The sequence below is a fragment of the Leucoraja erinacea genome, chromosome 31 (assembly GCF_028641065.1).
Source record: "Leucoraja erinacea ecotype New England chromosome 31, Leri_hhj_1, whole genome shotgun sequence".
In the NCBI taxonomy this organism is placed as follows: domain Eukaryota; kingdom Metazoa; phylum Chordata; class Chondrichthyes; order Rajiformes; family Rajidae; genus Leucoraja; species Leucoraja erinaceus.
Window position 1 is genome coordinate 19385774 of NC_073407.1, and position 17842 is coordinate 19403615.

The following is a 17842-nucleotide window of genomic DNA, read 5'->3' on the forward strand; positions in this document are numbered from 1 at the left end:
AAAAGGATCGGTCCAGTGATTCGGGGAGATACAGTTTCAAATCACCTCTACTGGCCCAGGAGGTCAGACACCCCATCCGACGGAGAGGAGCAGGTCCGGGGCTGGCAGTGGGGGGCGAGGCGGGGAGGTGGAGGAACAGTCACTTGTAATGTGTGTAGTTTCACTGACACTGACAGGGGGGCTGGAGACTGACGCTGTGTGTGTGTGTGTGTGTGGGGGGAGCTCAGCGACTTTACTCAATGTATCTCAGGCGGTGACCCAGCGGCGGCGCGGTATTGTAATGGACAAATAATGTGAAGTATTGTGAGCGGTGTCGACAGTGTGGAGCTGGCTGGCTGATGACTACAGTCAGCAGCCGCAGAGGGGTGGGTGCAGGCTGAGAGAGAGCGAGTGAGAGAGAGAGAGAGATAGGAAGGAAGCTGGCAACATCCTCTCCACTGTGGCCAGCAGAGCACACACACACACACACACTGGAGTTTCGGCGAGATAGTACTTCGAGCTGATAGGACTCGCAGGACAGGACGAGAAAGAGAGAGTGAGTGAGTGGGTGAGTGAGTGAGAGGGAGGGAGAGCTGCCTCACTCCCCGGCACCCTCTCACTTCCTCGCTGGGACATGGAGCCCGAGACGAGGCGGCTACGAGCCGGCAGCCGCGCATTAACAACCGGGCTTTGGATCCTTCTCACCTGAACCACGACTAGTTCGCTCCTCGTTTTTGGGGGGATTCAGCGGGAGAAGGGGACGAGAACTCAGCATCTCTCCCACCAAAATCCTCCTTGAAAAAAAGAAAAAGAAATAACTAACCCCCGCAAAAGAAAAAAAAGTTAAAAACTTTTATTTTTAAAAATTGGTATTAATGACTCAATGTGTTTTAAAACACAAAAGCTGAAGGCCTGCCGGGAGCAGGTTTCTCCTCGGGCTGCGGTGGAAGGTTGAATGAATGTCTGCTGTGGGAGAACGCTCGGCCAGTTGCTCGCTGACCGAGTTCTGCCCTCGGTCCTGATTTCAATGGTTCGCCTGGTGACTTGGAGGCTCCCGTCTCTCGCTCTCCTCGTCTTCCTACAAAGTGCCATGGGTTGCATCAACAGCCTCGCCTGCAAGCCCAGGGTGTGTCGGGACTCCATCTCCCTGCAGGAAATCTCGGCCAGCATCGACAGCAACCCCACCAGCATCGACGAGTCGTCGGACATCGTCCTGCGCTACCGCACCCCCTACTTCCGAGCCTCGGCGCGGGTCTGTGTGCCACCCATCCTCAAAGCGGACACATGGGTGGTCGGCTGGATCCAAGCATGCAACTACATGGAGTTTTACAACATGTACGAGGATCTGGGCATGTAAGTATATGTGTGTGTGTACACAAAAATGCTGGAGAAACTCAGCGGGTGCAGCAGCATCTATGGAGCGAAGGAGATAGGCAACGTTTCGGGCCGGAGTGTGTGTGTGTGTGTGTATGTGTGTCTGTATGTGTGTGTGTCTGTATACGTGTGTGTGTGTCTGTATGTGTGTAGATATGTGTGTGTGTGTGTGTGTGTATATATGTGTGTGTGTGTGTATACGTGTGTGTATATATATATATGTGTGTGTGTGTGTGTGTGTCTGTATGTGTGTGTATATATATGTGTGTGTGTGTGAGTGAGAGAGTGTGCAGGGCGAACAGGGGGACTTCACTGACAGCCGGAGTCCCTGGTCTGACATTGCGCGCCATCATGTGCTTGTGATGTGTGGTCGAGTCAGTCCAAGGATGTGTGTGTGTGTCTGTCAGAGGCTGTTCGCTAGGGCACGGAGATGGAGGGTGGGCAGTCGGATTAGTTTATCTAGGCATCATGCTCAGCACAGACATTGCGGGCCGAAGGGCCGTTTCTCAATTCCATGTAAGTGTGTGAGACGGTGTGGGCAGATAGTGCGTGTCTGTAATGACAGGGAGCTCAATGTCAAGGACTCAGATCAGAGGGTGCTTCACAATGCCGTGAAGTGAGCACCGGATGGGACACGAAGCCCCCACGTCCCGCACACCCCCACTCTCTCTCCCCCCCCCCCCCCCCCCCCCCCCCCCCCCCCCCCCCCCCCCCCCCCCCACTCCTTCCCCCCTCTCTCTCCCCCCCCCCCCCCCCCCCCCCCCCCCCCCCCCCCCCCCCCCCCACCCCCCCCCCCCCCCCCTCCCCCCCTCCCCCCTCTCTCTCTCTCACCCCCCCCCCCCCCCCTCCCCCCCATAACCCCCACCCTCCCTCCCCCCCCCCTACCCCCCTCCCTCCCCCCCACTCTCCCCCCCCCCCCCTCTCTCTCCCCCCCCCCCCTCCTTCCCCCCACCCCTCTCCCCCCCCCCCCCTCTCTCTCTCCCCCCCTATCTCTCCTCTCTCCACCCCCCTCTCTCTCCCCCACCCCCCTCTATCTCCCCCCCCCTCTCCCTCTCTCCCCCACCCGGGTCCCGGGACCCTAGCAGCCACCAGCCCCGGTTGCGTGAACGACTGCTCGGCCGTCGAGCCACCGAGCGCGGCCCCGCTCCTCATTCAGTTTCCCCGCTGACCCACTGCTCCCGTGGTTGTGTGAGAGAGTAATGAATTGGTAGCCAGAACGTGTCCGACAATTCTCAGACAATGCAGCTTTCCCGTTACTCTGAATGATTCATCGCTCTGTACAGATATAATTCATGAGACAGGCCTGGCAAAAAGTGCCATCACACAGCGAGCGTGTGGACGGTACACCGACTCGCGAAGTTGCACCTTCCAGTACCGATTGTCAGAAATGATCTTTAACTGTGGTTTAACTGCGTTATAAAGAGCCATCTGTAACCCGCAAAACCGGGCTGGTACATAGAATACAGTTTAAAACACGCATCTCAAACAGCTACCCTTTCTGAAGACAATTACTATGTCATTCGTGTGATAACTGCAGGCACGATGTAGTCCTTGAATGTCGAACATAGAGCGGAACAGAATAGAAATAGGCCCTTCGGCCCACAATCCTTACATGCACACTATCCACGTCCCTCCATATCCATGTGCCATCTAAATGCCACCATCCTATCCACCTCCTCCACCACCACCTCTGACAGTGCATCCCAGGCACCCACCACCCTCTGTGTAAAACTAAATCTTCCACTGCACATCTTTAAACTTTTCCTCCTCTCACCATTTAGTCTTTGACATTCCCACCTGTGGAAAAGGTTCTGACAATCTCGCATGATTTTAAATACACACTACATCAGATGCTTGTGACAGAGCAGCACCTTGAATGTAATGAGGAGGCCGATGGCCTTCACAGAAATTGATCAGATAACATTTGAGCTGAGCCAAACAAAGTTGCAAGGCTAGATGGTCAAAGGCTTATGAGGGGCCAAGGGAAGGGGTCAGGGATGGTCTAATCCCACAGATGCTCAAAAAACGAGGATTTGAGATGTGAACATGTCTGAGCAGCGAGGTCCAAATGAGACAGAAGGGGAGGGAAAGGGAGGAAGTGTTGATGGGATTTGAAAATCAGGAGTAGGCCATTCGGCCCTTCGAGCCTGCACCGCCATTCAGTATATGACCATGGCTGATCATCCCAAATCAATACCCCTGTTCCTGCTTTCTCCCCATATCCCTTGATTTCGTTAGCCCGAAGAGCTATATCTAACTCTCTTATAAATATCCAATGAATTGGCCTCCACTGCCTTCTGTGTCAGAGAAATCCACAGATTCACAACTGTCTGAGTTAAAAAGTTTTTCCTCATCTCACTCCTAAATGGCCTACCCCTTATTCTTAAACTGTGACCCCTGGTTCTGGACTCTCCCAACATCAGGACAAATTTTTCTCCATCTACCCTGTCCAATCTATTAAGAATTTTATGTTTCCATAAGATCACCTCTCATACTTCTAAATTCCAGTGAATATAAGCCCAGTCAATACATTATATCATCATATGTCAGTCCAGCCATCCCAGGAATTAATCTGGCAAACCTACACTGCACCCCCTTCAATAGCAAGAATGTCTTTCCTCAAATTAGGAGACCAGAACTGCACAGAATACTCCGGGTGTGGTGTCACCAGGGCCCTGTACAATGCAGCAGGACCTCCTGCTCAATTCCAATTAAGAGGCCAATTAAGCTACAAACCCACGCGCCTTTGGGATGTGGAGGAAACCGGAGCACCAGGAGGAAAGCCCACGTGATCACGGGGAGAACGTTTAACTCCACACAGACAGGACTCAAGGTTAAGATCAAACCTGGGTCTCTGACACTGAGAGGCACCAGCTCTGTCAGCAGCACACTGTGCCGGCCTTCGTGGGACTGAAGATAATAGCTTTAATCTTCCCATTATTTAGTGACACAAGTCTGGCTCATCACAAGTCAAACAAACTATCAAACAGATTATAGATGGGGGGGGGGGGGGGGGGGGGTGAGGGATTTAAGTGATGTTGGTGAATAGAGCCAAGTGTCTATAAATCTATAAATGTGGAGAGTGATGCCGTGTTATCTAATGATGCTGACAAGGGAAGCACGGAGATGAGAAATAGGAGCTCCTGCTGATGGAAAGACAAAATGCAGGAGGATGCGGTTCCCCACAGTAAGCCTACAGTAGAAGGTCAGCATTGCAGACAGCTCGCGAGTATGGTGGCAAGAGACAGATTACCGTGTGCTGGAAAGAACTGCAGATGCTGGTTTAAATCGAAGATACACTCAAAATGCTGGAGTAACTCAGCAGGACAGGCAGCATCTCTGGAGAGAAGGAATGGGTGACATTTCGGGTTGAGACCCTTCTTCAGACTAGTCTGAGGAAAGGGATACATGAGAGATACATGATACATTAAGGCATCATCATATCATATATCTCTCCTTTCCCCTGACTGTCCGAAGAAGGGTCTCGTCCCGAAACGTCACCCATTCCTTCTCTCCAGAGATGCTGCCTGGCCTGCTGAGTTACTCCAGCATTTTGTGTCTACCAGATTACCTTCATTTGACAGCTACAATTATAGAGGAGGAAAGTTAATTGGAAGCATTCATAAAAGGAATTCCTGAGAAGATAGTGGGGAGGGGCAACTGCATATTCAAAGAACTGAAGTGGCAGCAGTCTCTCAGGGAAGTGGCGTCAAAGGTTGGCTCTTTAGGAGGGAAAACAACAACACATTTGATGGTTAAAAAGTTTAAGAAGGAACTGCAGATGCTGGAAAATCGAAGGTAGACAAAAATGCTGGGGAAACTCAGCGGGTGAGGCAGCATCTATGGAGCGAAGGAAATAGGCAACGTTTCGTGCCGAAACGTTGCCTATTTCCTTCGCTCCATAGATGCTGCCTCACCCGCTGAGTTTCCCCAGCATTTTTTGTCTACCAACAAAGTGGATGGGGTTGGTGGGAGGTAATAGTTCCCAATAGATGAACCAAGAGTACAGGATCATAAACCCAAGTATAGTTCAATCCTTGAATAACCAATAAATAGGCACAATATAGTAACGTACAGTAGAATTCCTTTTTTAAACAATGTGACACATACATGCACACCTAAATAAGTCATGTCATGTCATGTATCTAGGCAAAGGGTCTATAGTCCAAATGCCGTGTAATATACTCAGAGATAACATCGTTCACTGTATAATATTCTGGCATAGAAACATAGAAATTAGGTGCAGGAGTAGGCCATTCGGCCCTTCGAGCCTGCACCGCCATTTAATATGATCATAGCATATGTAGTCATGGGGGTTGGACAGGCTAGATGCAGGAAGATTGTTCCTGATGTTGGGGAAGTCCAGGACTCAGGGTCACAGTTTAAGGATAAAGGGGAAATCCTTTAGGACCGAGATGAGAAAAACATTTTTCACACAGAGAGTGGCGAGTCTCTGGAACTCTCTGCCACAGAAGGTAGTTGAGGCCAGTTCATTGGCTATATTTAAGAGGGAGTTAGATGTGGCCCTTGTGGCTAAAGGGATCAGGGGGTATGGAGAGAAGGCAGGTACTGGATACTGAGTTGGATGATCAGCCATGATCATATTGAATGGCGGTGCAGGCTCGAAGGGCTGAATGGCCTACTCCTGCACCTAATTTCTATGTCTATGTTTCTATGTCATTGTATAGTTCTTGCATAATTAGTGTGACTGATGTCTATTCTACTGATCTCAACCCCATGATGTACATGAGGTTGACTGTAGAATGTAACTGGATATGTGCACTGGAGAAGAAGCCTAACTCGGCGTAATCATTCTCGAGCAGCAGGTGAGGTTTCAGTCACAGTCACATCCGCCTGATCACATAGCTCTGACACAGCTCTTCCTGGCTGACACTGAGTGACACTGTGGTGGTGCAATCTGTACAGAGTCAGTGAGACTATTGCACACTAAAAATATCATCCAATGTCAGCCCCTTTGGACCCATATCTTTCCTACAGGGCTGATCTGATCCAACTCAGGATCTCAACAATCACACACACACACACCAACACCTGAGATGGAATGGGTTTGTTGGTAGATTTGGTACTTTCAGCGGCAGACTCCAATTTAATCAAAAGTCAAGAAGCCCCAGAATGAACCTGCACCATCTACCCACGGCTCTGTGCCTGGGGATCTAAAGACAGGGGGGCTCTCCACTGAACCACAGCACATTCAATTTAAATCATCCCCGAGTAACAAGATCATAGTTCACCTGGGTGTCTACGGGCTTATGCAAAGGGGGGTTTCAAGATGGAGAGTAAAATGTCCCATGGTCAGGGAATGAGGTTTGGTGTGGGTTGAATCCAATTCTGGGAAAACAATCACCAGACTGGTGTAGTTCAAGATGGTGGCTTGCCACGACCTTCCTGAAGGCAATTAGCGATGAGCAATGAATTGTCAACGATATACACGTGACAAATTCTAGCGACTTCCAAGAGAGAGGAACGTGTATGAATCTGGCTGTCTTCTGTAAACAGCAAAACAAAAATAGAAATTGCTCACCTAACCCTTCAAGTTTGTTATATCATTTAATTTGAAATTTAAAAAAATTGTTAATATCGGACTTCAAAACCATTTTTGTGAGATTATGGTGGTGGAAAGTGAAGAAAGTACAAAGTAAATTAGTCAATTTAAGTACGAGAATGATGGAATTACTATTGGTTTATTACTGCCACTGTACCAAGATACTGCAGGGAAAAAAAGTCTTGCATGCTCTCAAGGCTAATTATACCATGCATACATCAGTACAATCAAACCATACACAAGTACAATAGGTAATGCAAAAGGGGAAAGGAAATAGTGTTTAGAAAGCAGTTTAGAATACAATGTTACACCTGCAGAGAAAGTGCAGATTAAAAAATGTTCAAGAACCGCCACACAATAGATTAGGGAAACAGAAGTGCATCTTTAGATTATGTGAGATCCATTCAATAGTCTGTTAACAATGGAGAAAAAGATGTTCCTGAATCTGGTGATTATGTGCCCTCAAGCTTTTGTACCTTCTGCCTGATGGGAGGAGGAGGAAAGGGAATAATTATAAATGGTGTTTATGAAAAGAATGATGGTCCTTGATGATGGTGGCTGTTATGGCTTCTGAAGGCAAGGCTCAGGATAAGGGAATCTCATTTCATACAGGTGAAGAAGACTTTTTTCTCGAAGTTGAATTGTCGGTCTTTAGGATTCCTTGCCACAGAGAGCAGCGAGGACAGACTCCTTGTATAATCACAACTCTGAGGTTTCTAATCATTAAGAGCATTGATGGTAAGGGAGAAAGGACAGTAGATTAAGAAAGTTGGATCACGTACGATGCCACTGAATGGCAGAGCTGGCTCCAGGAACTGAATGGTTTTAGATTTTGAGATACAGCATGGAAACAGGCCTTTTTGTCCACCGAGTGCATGTCAACCATCGCATTAGCTCCATGTCATCCATCCATTTTCTCATCCACCCCCTACACTTTAGGGGCAATTTTACAGAGGCCAATTAACCTACAAATCTGCAAGTATTTGGGATATAGGAAGAAATCAGTGCACCCAGAGAAAACCTCACCATCACAGAGAGAACATGCAAACTCAACACAGACAGTAAAGTACCCAGAGTCAGCAACCCGTCCTATAGCGCTGTGAGACTGCAGCTCTACCACCCATAATCCTGTCCCTATTTCTAATGTTGCTGCATTTCAATGTTTGATGATTATATATGAACTTACATCAAATTTGTAGCATGGAATCGGGTCAATTGGTTTTGCTGTCCATGTTGGGTTTTCGTTCAAGTCTTTATCCTATCCCAATCGGAAAATTCCCATTTAATCTGCTTTCATTGTGTTAATCTTGCTACTGCTTAAATATATACATTTGGTATTCTAGTCAGCCACTCAATGTGGTGGTAAATTGCACATTCAAAACAATCTCTAGAAATGAAGCTTCTCATGAATTTCCCATCAGATCTATAAACTTGCCAACTGCAAGTTACTGGCAAATCTCAATTTCATAAGGAGCTCTGTGACCTGCAAGGTAACCATAGCATGACCACAAGCTCCTGCCTCATTGTTAGCCGTGAAAGATGAATATATTTTAAATCAAGCACATGTCCATCTTAATTGCAAATTGGCAGGAAAACACCAAATTCCTTTCCATTCAAGGTTTCTGTTTACACCTGAATACTGAATATAAACCAAAGGCCTCTTAATTTTCTCGGAAGTAACATTACATTTCTGACCTGTACTTTGCAAAATGATTTCCCAAGTGAGTAAGACCATTGAAGTGTAAAGGGCCTTGTCCCACTTGGCAATGTTTTCAGCGACTGCCAGCATCATTGACTAACATATCGGATCACCGAAAATGTTGCGGCGTGACGCTGCACGATGCGGTGGTGATGCGGCATGATGACGTATGACGTGCAGTGTTTTTTCAAGTGTCGCAACATTTTTTGTTGTTGCCGCTGGGTTTTGAAATGTTCAAAATCTTTTGGTGACACCGATATGACGCCGGCAATCGCCGAAAAAAAACACCAAGTGGAACAGGCCCTTAAATGGCTCTAAAGTACCAAAGCACGAGGCAGATAAAACAGCCCCCAGAACTTGTGTGGACCCAACAAAACTGTAACAGAAACCGCACAGGTCCAAAAAGGATTTCATAATGTAAAAATAATTTGAGGCCTATGACTCCTTATAATCTCATGAACTGCCCAAAGAGTAGCTGATTATCACTAGCCCATCCTTAATGATGAGGAAGGATTGATTCTTGGCTCCTGCTGAATTGTGTTGTAGCTGGAGGATGATCAGCACTCATAAACCATAGTAAGCAGCATTGGGGGCATTCTCCTATTTATTTCGATTCTGGTTGAAGTAAACCTCAGCTCTGTAACACTTATGCTTAATACCATTTGATACAAATAGATATGGGAAGCTGATAGAGATCAACAATCCGATCAGGAATAGAAAATAGGTGCAGGAGTAGGCCATTCGGCCCTTCGAGCCAGCACCGACATTCACTGTGATCACTGATCATCCACAATCAGTACCCCATTCCTGCCTTCTCCCCATAATCCCTTGACCGCTATTCTTAAGAGCTCTATCTAACTCTCTCTTGAAAGCATCCAGAGAATTGGCTTCCACTGCCTTCTGATGCAGAAAATTCCACAGATTCACAACTCTCTGAGTGAAAAGGTTTTTCCTCATCTCCGTTCTAAATGGCCTACCCCTTATTCTTAAACTGTGGCCCCTGGTTCTGGACTCCCCCAACATTGGGAACAGGTTTCCTGCCTCTAGCGTGTCTAATCCCTTAATAATCTTATGCGTTTCAATAAGATTCCCTCTCATCCTTCTAAATTTCAGTGTATACAAGCCCAGTCGTTCCATTCTATCAACATACAACAGTCCCACCATCCTGGGAATTAACCTCGTGAAGCTACGCTGCACTTTCCTGTCTGCCAACCAATTTTCTACCCAAGTCAGTACCCTATCCCCAATACCATGTGCTCTAACACAACCATCACAGTTTATCTGCTTACCAATACTGCTGCAAACAGTCTGCAAGATAGCAACCAATGGCATCACCATCTAGTTGACAGTTTTCATTTTAATATCACATAACAAATGAAACAAAGTTGCTCAAATGAAGGTGGAAAAGAGTGGACAATGAGAAAAGCATTCATCTGTACCAGCATTATTCCGGCTGAAGGAACGAAACACTAACGTTCCTGCGATGCCTTTCATGAAACTGGAACACTCTAATGAACTGTTCAGACAACAAAAATACTAATTTGTCCAGGTCCAACAAACAGCAACAAGATGATGGAGACACAAGGAAGAAGGGTCCTGACCATAAACATCGCCTGTCTATTCGCTCCACAGATGCTGCATGACCCAGCAGTTTGTGTTTTGAACAAAACGATGGCCTGTTTGCAGTAATACTGGCCATAATACATTTTGTTAAACATATTACTTCAAGCCATGAATGTGGGCACTCTAAATTATCCGGTGTAATCGAGGATTGGGTGTAACCCTCTCCCTATCCCATAATTTGACGAATTTGGGAATAGAATATATTCAGTTGAGAGGAGAATGTATTTTTTGCTGAGTGAGCTGCTCTGATCTGGAATGCGTTGCCTGAGAAGTGGGTGGAAGTACAGTGAACAACTTTCAATTGGGATAAATACCTGAAAACTGGAGTAATAAGTGCAGGGCTATGTAAAGCGATAGGAGATGTAGAAGTTGCACTTTAATGAATGAATAGCTGGCCGTGCCAGTGTAATAATCTAGGCTAAATAACCTCTAAATGTTGAATAAATCCACGCAAGGATTTGCACGAGGTCTGAATGCTGGGAAACATGGAATGCTGCTCATTTCCTACTTGATTGCAATGACTGCAATAGATCCCATGCAATTTAGGCAGTTTCGATGGGAATGTGCTGTCAGTGGACTTTAAAACAACAAACAAAAAGGAACACGCCGTATAAATGGGAAGCTTTATCATGTGCAATGCCTTGCATTTATTTATTCAACACTGTTTAAGGTAGAGCCCACAATCCATGCTGAGGGAATGCTGCACGGTCAGATGTGTTGCATGTGGAAGAGACTTAAAACGTAGGAAACTACAAAGTACAAGTCAGTGTACTTTTGTTTGAAGTATTGAACTTCAGGAATGCTGGAAACAAAACAGCCCAATCGAACAATGTAGTCTTTAGCAAACAGCAGTATGATAAAGGACCAGATAAAGCTATATTGGCGGATACATGGTGGCCAGGATCTGGGGAAGATGAACCTGATCATTTTGAAAATTGTGGAAATTGTGCCTTAGGGCAAATGGGGCAATGGTTAATCTCCCATCATAAAAAAACAACATATCCAAGAAGAAACATCAGCCCCAGTAATGTTCTCAAGTCTCAAGAGGTGAAAATATATGACGTTCTGACTCAGAGGTGAGAATCCTGCCTGCTGTGCAATGTAGATTAGCTCCTCAATCTCTGGTGTAAAATAGCCACAAATCTTAGAAGGCTTCAAACAAGTGCTGAGCTAGCCAGTTCAAAAGGTCTCGCACTATATTCCATTTCGCTGTTGCTGCAGATTAACTGGAATCAGTTAACTAAAGTTGGTAGGTTAATTAGCCAATGTAAAATGTGCAGGGGATGTGTGAGAAGTGGGATTACATGGAACTATGTGAACGGGTGATCAAGGTTCGGCGTGGATTTGGCGGGCCTGTTTCCATGCTGTATCTCTATATTAAACTAGAGGTAGAAGCAGCTCAGATTCCAAGATATAATATAACATTTACACAGCTGATGGAAGAATGCTGAGCCTCTCAAAGTTCAATCTTCCTTTTGGAAGCCCTGTTGAAATTGGAGTGATGGTGAAGCACTGAAAATAGCCAGAGCAAACGTGAGCTGCTGCGTAGCACCTCAGGTTCAACGCCGACTGCCCTTTGGATACTCTTGACAAAATACCCGATCAGTAATAATCATTCCGGCATCAAAACATTTACAATGACTGATTCAAGGCCAAGACAATATCTATTACACCAGCTCTTGTTTCTCTGTGCAGGATTCCTTTGAGGAATGTTGGTATATTCACAGGAACCCCTTAGAAATACTGACTAACATTCAGGCATCCCATTCTGACAGCCTCAAACAACACTCTCCCCCAACCCCAATAAGTATGTGTACAGGAACATCTGTAAACACTGACACCCTTTCAGGAACCACTGTGAATAATGACAGGGGCTCCAGGACTTTTCATGAATTTTGACACATTCTGAGAATACCTGCAAACATTTGGGGAGATGCAGTGGATAGTCCCAGCTACACCCGTGGTACACCAATCATGCCAGCTGATGTAACCAGGATATATCTGAACCAGATTATTGAGGAGCTGACCCTATGTTGCTCAGTGGATGGGATTCTCATCTCAGAGGCAGTTGATATAATCAAGGTATAACTAATGTCTCTGGCACATTGTTTAAGGATATTAGTGTACAATCTTCTCTTTTTTTGAAGTACTGTTTGTTGAATTTAATGTGACATTTGAGTGCGACACAGCTTCAACCAGGCAGGCGAAACTTGGAGAAGGAAGTGTGTCACTCTTTGCAGAAGATTTAATCTCCGATTTTCCACAGCATTAATATGTCTGATCTAACGTAATTATTAATTTCAACTAGCCACATTGGCTCTTTTCTGCTACATTTAATATTGTCTTGGTGCTGAGAAATTACAATTTTGCCTCTGTAATTCAACTCATTGCTGGATGGACAAAAAATAACGGAAAGCTGTCGGTAGCTTCTTATGTATCTTGTCCGGAAAATCAGAGTACAGTGTTTGGCCTCTTCCTCACCATTCTGCTTCCTATCATCAGTTATCACTTTTCTCTAAACTTTTTCATTTTTCCTTATAACTAAATTTTAATTCCACTTCGAGCAGATGATATTATCCCTCAGAAGTTAGGATGGGGTGTATGGTTAGGTGGGGAGATGTCCTAAAATGAGTTAATTATTGTGGGAGGTTCTGCACTTTGATACATTTGACAACCAGGAACAGGTTATGTGTGGATTCTGTGAAGTTAATCAGGGAAGTGTGAGGCACACATATTATAGCACGTATTTATTAACATGCATTGCTCATCGAGAAGCAGTGATTCGAAGCAGAACATCCACTGGCTCTGGTTCAATCAGATTCTGAATGTGTTACAGATATAATTATTATCACCTTTCATGTGTGAGGTAATGTCAATGACATTTTGCTTAATAATATCAGCATACATAATCCTTCGTTATTGAAGTGCTGTTTGTTGAATTGCTTGTCACATCCAAGGACTTTAAATCAACTTCTTTCATGGTCTTAAAATAAAATAGTCCAGTAGTCTCGAGTTCAGATGATTAAGAGGCTGATTTCATAGTTATTATTTTCTCCAAATTGGCACAAATTGAGAATATTTGCTTTGATATAATGTCCTGGCTTTGTTCAAATGTCATTGTATATCTTACAACTAACATGTGTTAAAGATGTGGCCCAAGGACTAAAGTGATTATATAAATGTAGAGCAAATAAACAAGCCATTGAGCCCAACTCGTCCAAGGTCTACAGCTTACTTTATCTTATCCTGTCAATATATTCTTCTTCGCCATTTCCTCCCACCTAAATGATTAAGCTTCCCCTATGTCATTGACCTCTATGTCACTGGCCTCTACCGCTTTGTGTTGTGCTGTGCTCCATTCTCATCACTGTCTGGATTAAAATAAAACTGTTCTCCCAAATTCCCGTCAGAATTTATTTTCCATTTGCAGGCTCTTCATTTAGAGAAGATTTGGGGAGCAGATCAATCAACTGAAATAGTGACATATCACAGCAACTTTCAAATCGCATGTGCCAGGCTTAAGCTGCTACTGTTGGTCCCTTTGCATGGTTCAGTACATTGACAACATGTATGGTCGATCCTGTTTATTGATTAAACCCACTCAACCCAATTCACCCAAAATGAGGGGAACTATCAAATTAGCCAAATTCCTCTTGAAATAGAATCCACATTGAAGTCAACGGTCATATTGGTGAAAAGGCTCCACTGGTCAGTCATATTTACACAAGGATAGATAGTTAGTTGTTGGACGTCCATCATTCCAGCCCAGGTCAGCCTGCAGGAGATTCTCAGGGAAGCTTCCTAGGCCCAATCGTCTTTAGCTATTTCATGACCCGAAACGTCACCCATTCCTTCGCTCCATAGATGCTGACTCACCCGCTGAGTTTCTCCAGCTTTTTGTCTACCTTCTTTCCACCATTAGACCAGTGAGAGAGGGTGGGGTGGGAGATGTTGCTGATCACCTCAACAAATGAAGCAGATCACACTTGGGTGTAGCAAACCTAGAAATATTCAGAAACCGGCGGATAAGGAACTGGTAGCATTTGTGCCACCAAAGTACAAACAAGAGAGTCGAACAAGCTACTCTTGATGGTAAATGGCATCATCACCATTGTCCCCCAACCATTGTGGATTGCAACTTACCCAAAAAAAATCACTGGACCAGCACCACAACTACTCTGGCAAAAAAAAGGTTATGTATTTTAATGCAGGGAGCGACTCATCTGATGAAACTGCCAAACCCTTCACCTATATACGAATTATTATTCAGAAGTGTGATGGAAAACTCAACAGTTCAATGGTACCTTATTGTCATGTGTACCTATGAACAATGAAATTATTTTTTTGAATACAGTTCAGAGACAATCTTATTATACATTAGACACACTTATACATAGTATAGTATATTATGTATATAATATACTATACTATGTATAAGAGTATAAGATAGTGGCTCCAGTTGGAATGAATGCAGCTGCAATCACATTGATGCATATCTCCTCAACATCCACGAGAGAGCAGCCTATTTTAATTGGTACCCCATCCATCATCCCATATGTTATTCCTTCCACCACCAGCAACATGGTTGCAGTTTGTTCTAACTCTAAAGGGCACTGCAGTTACCCCACAAGGCTACTTTGAGAGCATTGCCCACACCATAAGCTCCACCATCAGGGAGATGAAAGGCTTCTGAAGGATGGCTAGTGTAAGTTCTCCTCCAAGTCATACACCCCCCCCCGACTTGGAGACGCATTGCGGTTCAGGCTATAATTAATGTTGTGGGCTGATGCTTAATGCAGTTTACTTTTCTGGGCCGAGCGATGAGTTAAAACCTGGTCTCTAAAAGTAACAGAACAGCAAAGAGCTGTGGTGTCTCCTCACATCATGAAGTAAACACATTAAAGGTCTGTCTCTCTGTAGCTTTGCCAAGACCATGAGCTTTGGTGCTTTACTCTCAGTAACAGATGGTTTTATTTTTAAAATAAAATTTTCAATGGAGAAAATATGCATCATCAGGAGCACCACAATACTGTACTTAAAGGATTCCATAATTATAATGGCATTTAGTTAATTAAGGTTTTGTTTAAAGACGCATATTTAAAAATCATGAAGCCAAGTATTATGACGGAACAGAGAAGGAACTATGACAATTCAGAATGTCGCAGAGTACTTGAAATCAATGAAATACGTTAGAAAAGTATTTAAAAACATGACATACAACAGTTATGGGCAGAGAGTGGAGGTCATGTAACCAACCATAAACTCTGACAGAACCTCAGAAAGTTTACTAACATTCTCAGTCAGAATAGTTTGTTTCTGGGAGGATGGTACAGAAGGGGAGCTGGGCGTTTGTTAGAGTAGAAAGTCCAGCCAATGATAAACTGATCTGGGTACTTTAGATATCACAGCTGCCTTCCTTCATTCATTTACCTTACTTTATTTGTGTAATTCTCCTTCTGGAGGCAGTTAAGAATACATGAGACATAAGAATACAAAGGACATGAGAAAGAGCTTTCATTAAGACAGCCTATATCACCGTACTGATACTTTTAAAGATATTACAAGCATTAGTTAACTTGATAGTAAATACATAGGATACATACTATGTGGAGACCCTTTGTTCTTTAAATACTTTTGCAGCCCACAACCATAATATTATGCTACCTGTGAAACGGAATTCGTTAAACACATCCGAGAAAAGCTTCCATTGTCGCCTTTAGCAGTTTAACAACAGCACAGCCTGAGTTTCCTTGCAGGTAATCTGTTTATGTTTGGAGAGGTTTAGGTCTACAGAAACATCTTCAGACTGAAGAAGGGTCTCGCCCCGAAACATTACTCATTCCTTCTCTCCAGAGATGCTGCCTGAGTTACTCCAGCATTTTGTGTCTACATTCGGTTTAAACCAGCATCTGCAGTTCTTTCCCACACATACTATGTTTAGAATATGTCCTGTTAGGCAGGGGTGGTCGTTTGATTTCATTGGAATGATGGATTGTTGATGCGTGTGTTCGTCATCTTGAACCGGGGAGGGGGGGGGGGGGGGGGGGGGGGTTATATTCTGTTTTTGATTATTGTTCTTAATAATTATTTTACATCTATTTTATAATTTATTTTTAATCATAAAAGGAGCTGAGAATAGATTTCTAATGATTAAGAAAACATTATAAATGTGACCTAACTTTAAGGCTATTTCTCTCAAAACCACAGGTCCAGTTGGGAGCTGCCAGATCTCAGAGATGGAAAAATTAGTGCAATAAGCGACTCAGATGGAGTGAATTATCCTTGGTACGGTAACACCACTGAAACGCACACAATAGTGGGCCCCACCAGAAGGGAGGTCCGCTTTACTGTCAGCATGAATGACAACTTCTACCCGAGTGTCACCTGGGCCATCCCTGTCAGCAAGTCCAACATACCACAACTATCCAGTATTAAGAGAGACCAAAACTTCACCACGTGGCTGGTGGCCTCCAATCAAGAGACTGGTGAGATTATAGTTTTGCAAACAATCAAGTGGAGGATGAAGCTTCACATTGCAGTGGATCCGAGAAAAAACCTTGGGGAGCGTGCAGTGCTGATGGAGCCTATTAATCAGGAATGTCCTGTGATTCTCAACAAGAATGAGCTAATTGCACCCAACGTGCTGAAGAAACCCAATGCAAATGACGCTCAGGTGCTGATGTGGCGTCCGACATTTGGAGATCCGCAGGTAGTCATCCCTCCAAAGAACCGAATAGAACAATCACGAGCAATGTGTTGATGCTCCTAAGACACAACACTGGGTCTTCAAAACCAACATGTGCACTAATCATGCAAGCATTGCTCCACCTTGAACCACTATGGTGGGGAAAACATCACTGTGCTGAAATCGGATTTGTTTGCTAAGCTAAAGGCCATTACACTGTGGGATCATCTCATTTTAAAGACTTTAGCTTTGGCTTCTGGTCCTCTGCTGAAGCATCGCACAAGTCAAAGAAGTTTTATTGAATGTCAGTCAAAACTGGAATGCAATTGCACATGAACAATTTTTTGCAAAATGTTGTTTTTATACAAAAAAAAAAAAATCTATCTCTTAACCATGCTGCCTTAAGTTAGCAAAAGCATCTCATTGCAAATATTTGCCTTAAAAGAACTTCACCATGAATATAAACGGAATGTTGTTTCATTATGACTGCAATATGCAATTGTAAACAAGCCTGCTCATGATCTGTGAATAATAACCCTGAACACTTCATTTTGTGGAAAGATCCTAAAAATAAATTTTCAAGTGGAATCTAATCAACTAACTCCAAATATATTTATTGATAGTCAAGCATTTGAATGCAAACTAACCGTTTCCAGAATAGGGCAATTTCAAGTAACGGTCAAGATGGAACAAAATGAAGTAGACCACAATATTCCAATGTCCAAGGTCATAAGAAACACCAATATCAACATCAAGTAGTTTACTGAGGTGTTTTATACTATATTTTCAAGATGCATGAAGAATACTTCAGAGATAATGCAGATCCAATGCATACTGTTAATGTGGTACCGAGAGGATTGAGATCTACAAGATGAATGGGGTTCTTCCTATCCAGTGTTAATGTTTCTGGACAAGACGT

At 44.3% G+C, this 17842-nt stretch overlaps 1 protein-coding gene across 2 annotated transcripts; it reads left to right on the top strand.

Moving 5' to 3' along the window:
* On the top strand, positions 1-17514 carry fam78ab (family with sequence similarity 78 member Ab). Of its 2 annotated transcripts, none has more exons than XM_055660191.1 (2): positions 1-93; positions 16446-17514. In XM_055660191.1, exon 2 carries the CDS (start codon positions 16594-16596, stop codon positions 16996-16998), a length of 405 nt encoding a protein of 134 aa, XP_055516166.1. In that variant the 5' UTR covers positions 1-93; positions 16446-16593; the 3' UTR covers positions 16999-17514. The 2 variants fall into 2 exon arrangements, with proteins under 2 accessions (XP_055516166.1, XP_055516165.1); XM_055660190.1 differs by lacking the exon at positions 1-93 and adding an exon at positions 137-1332.
* Positions 17515-17842: the final 328 nt, after the last annotated feature.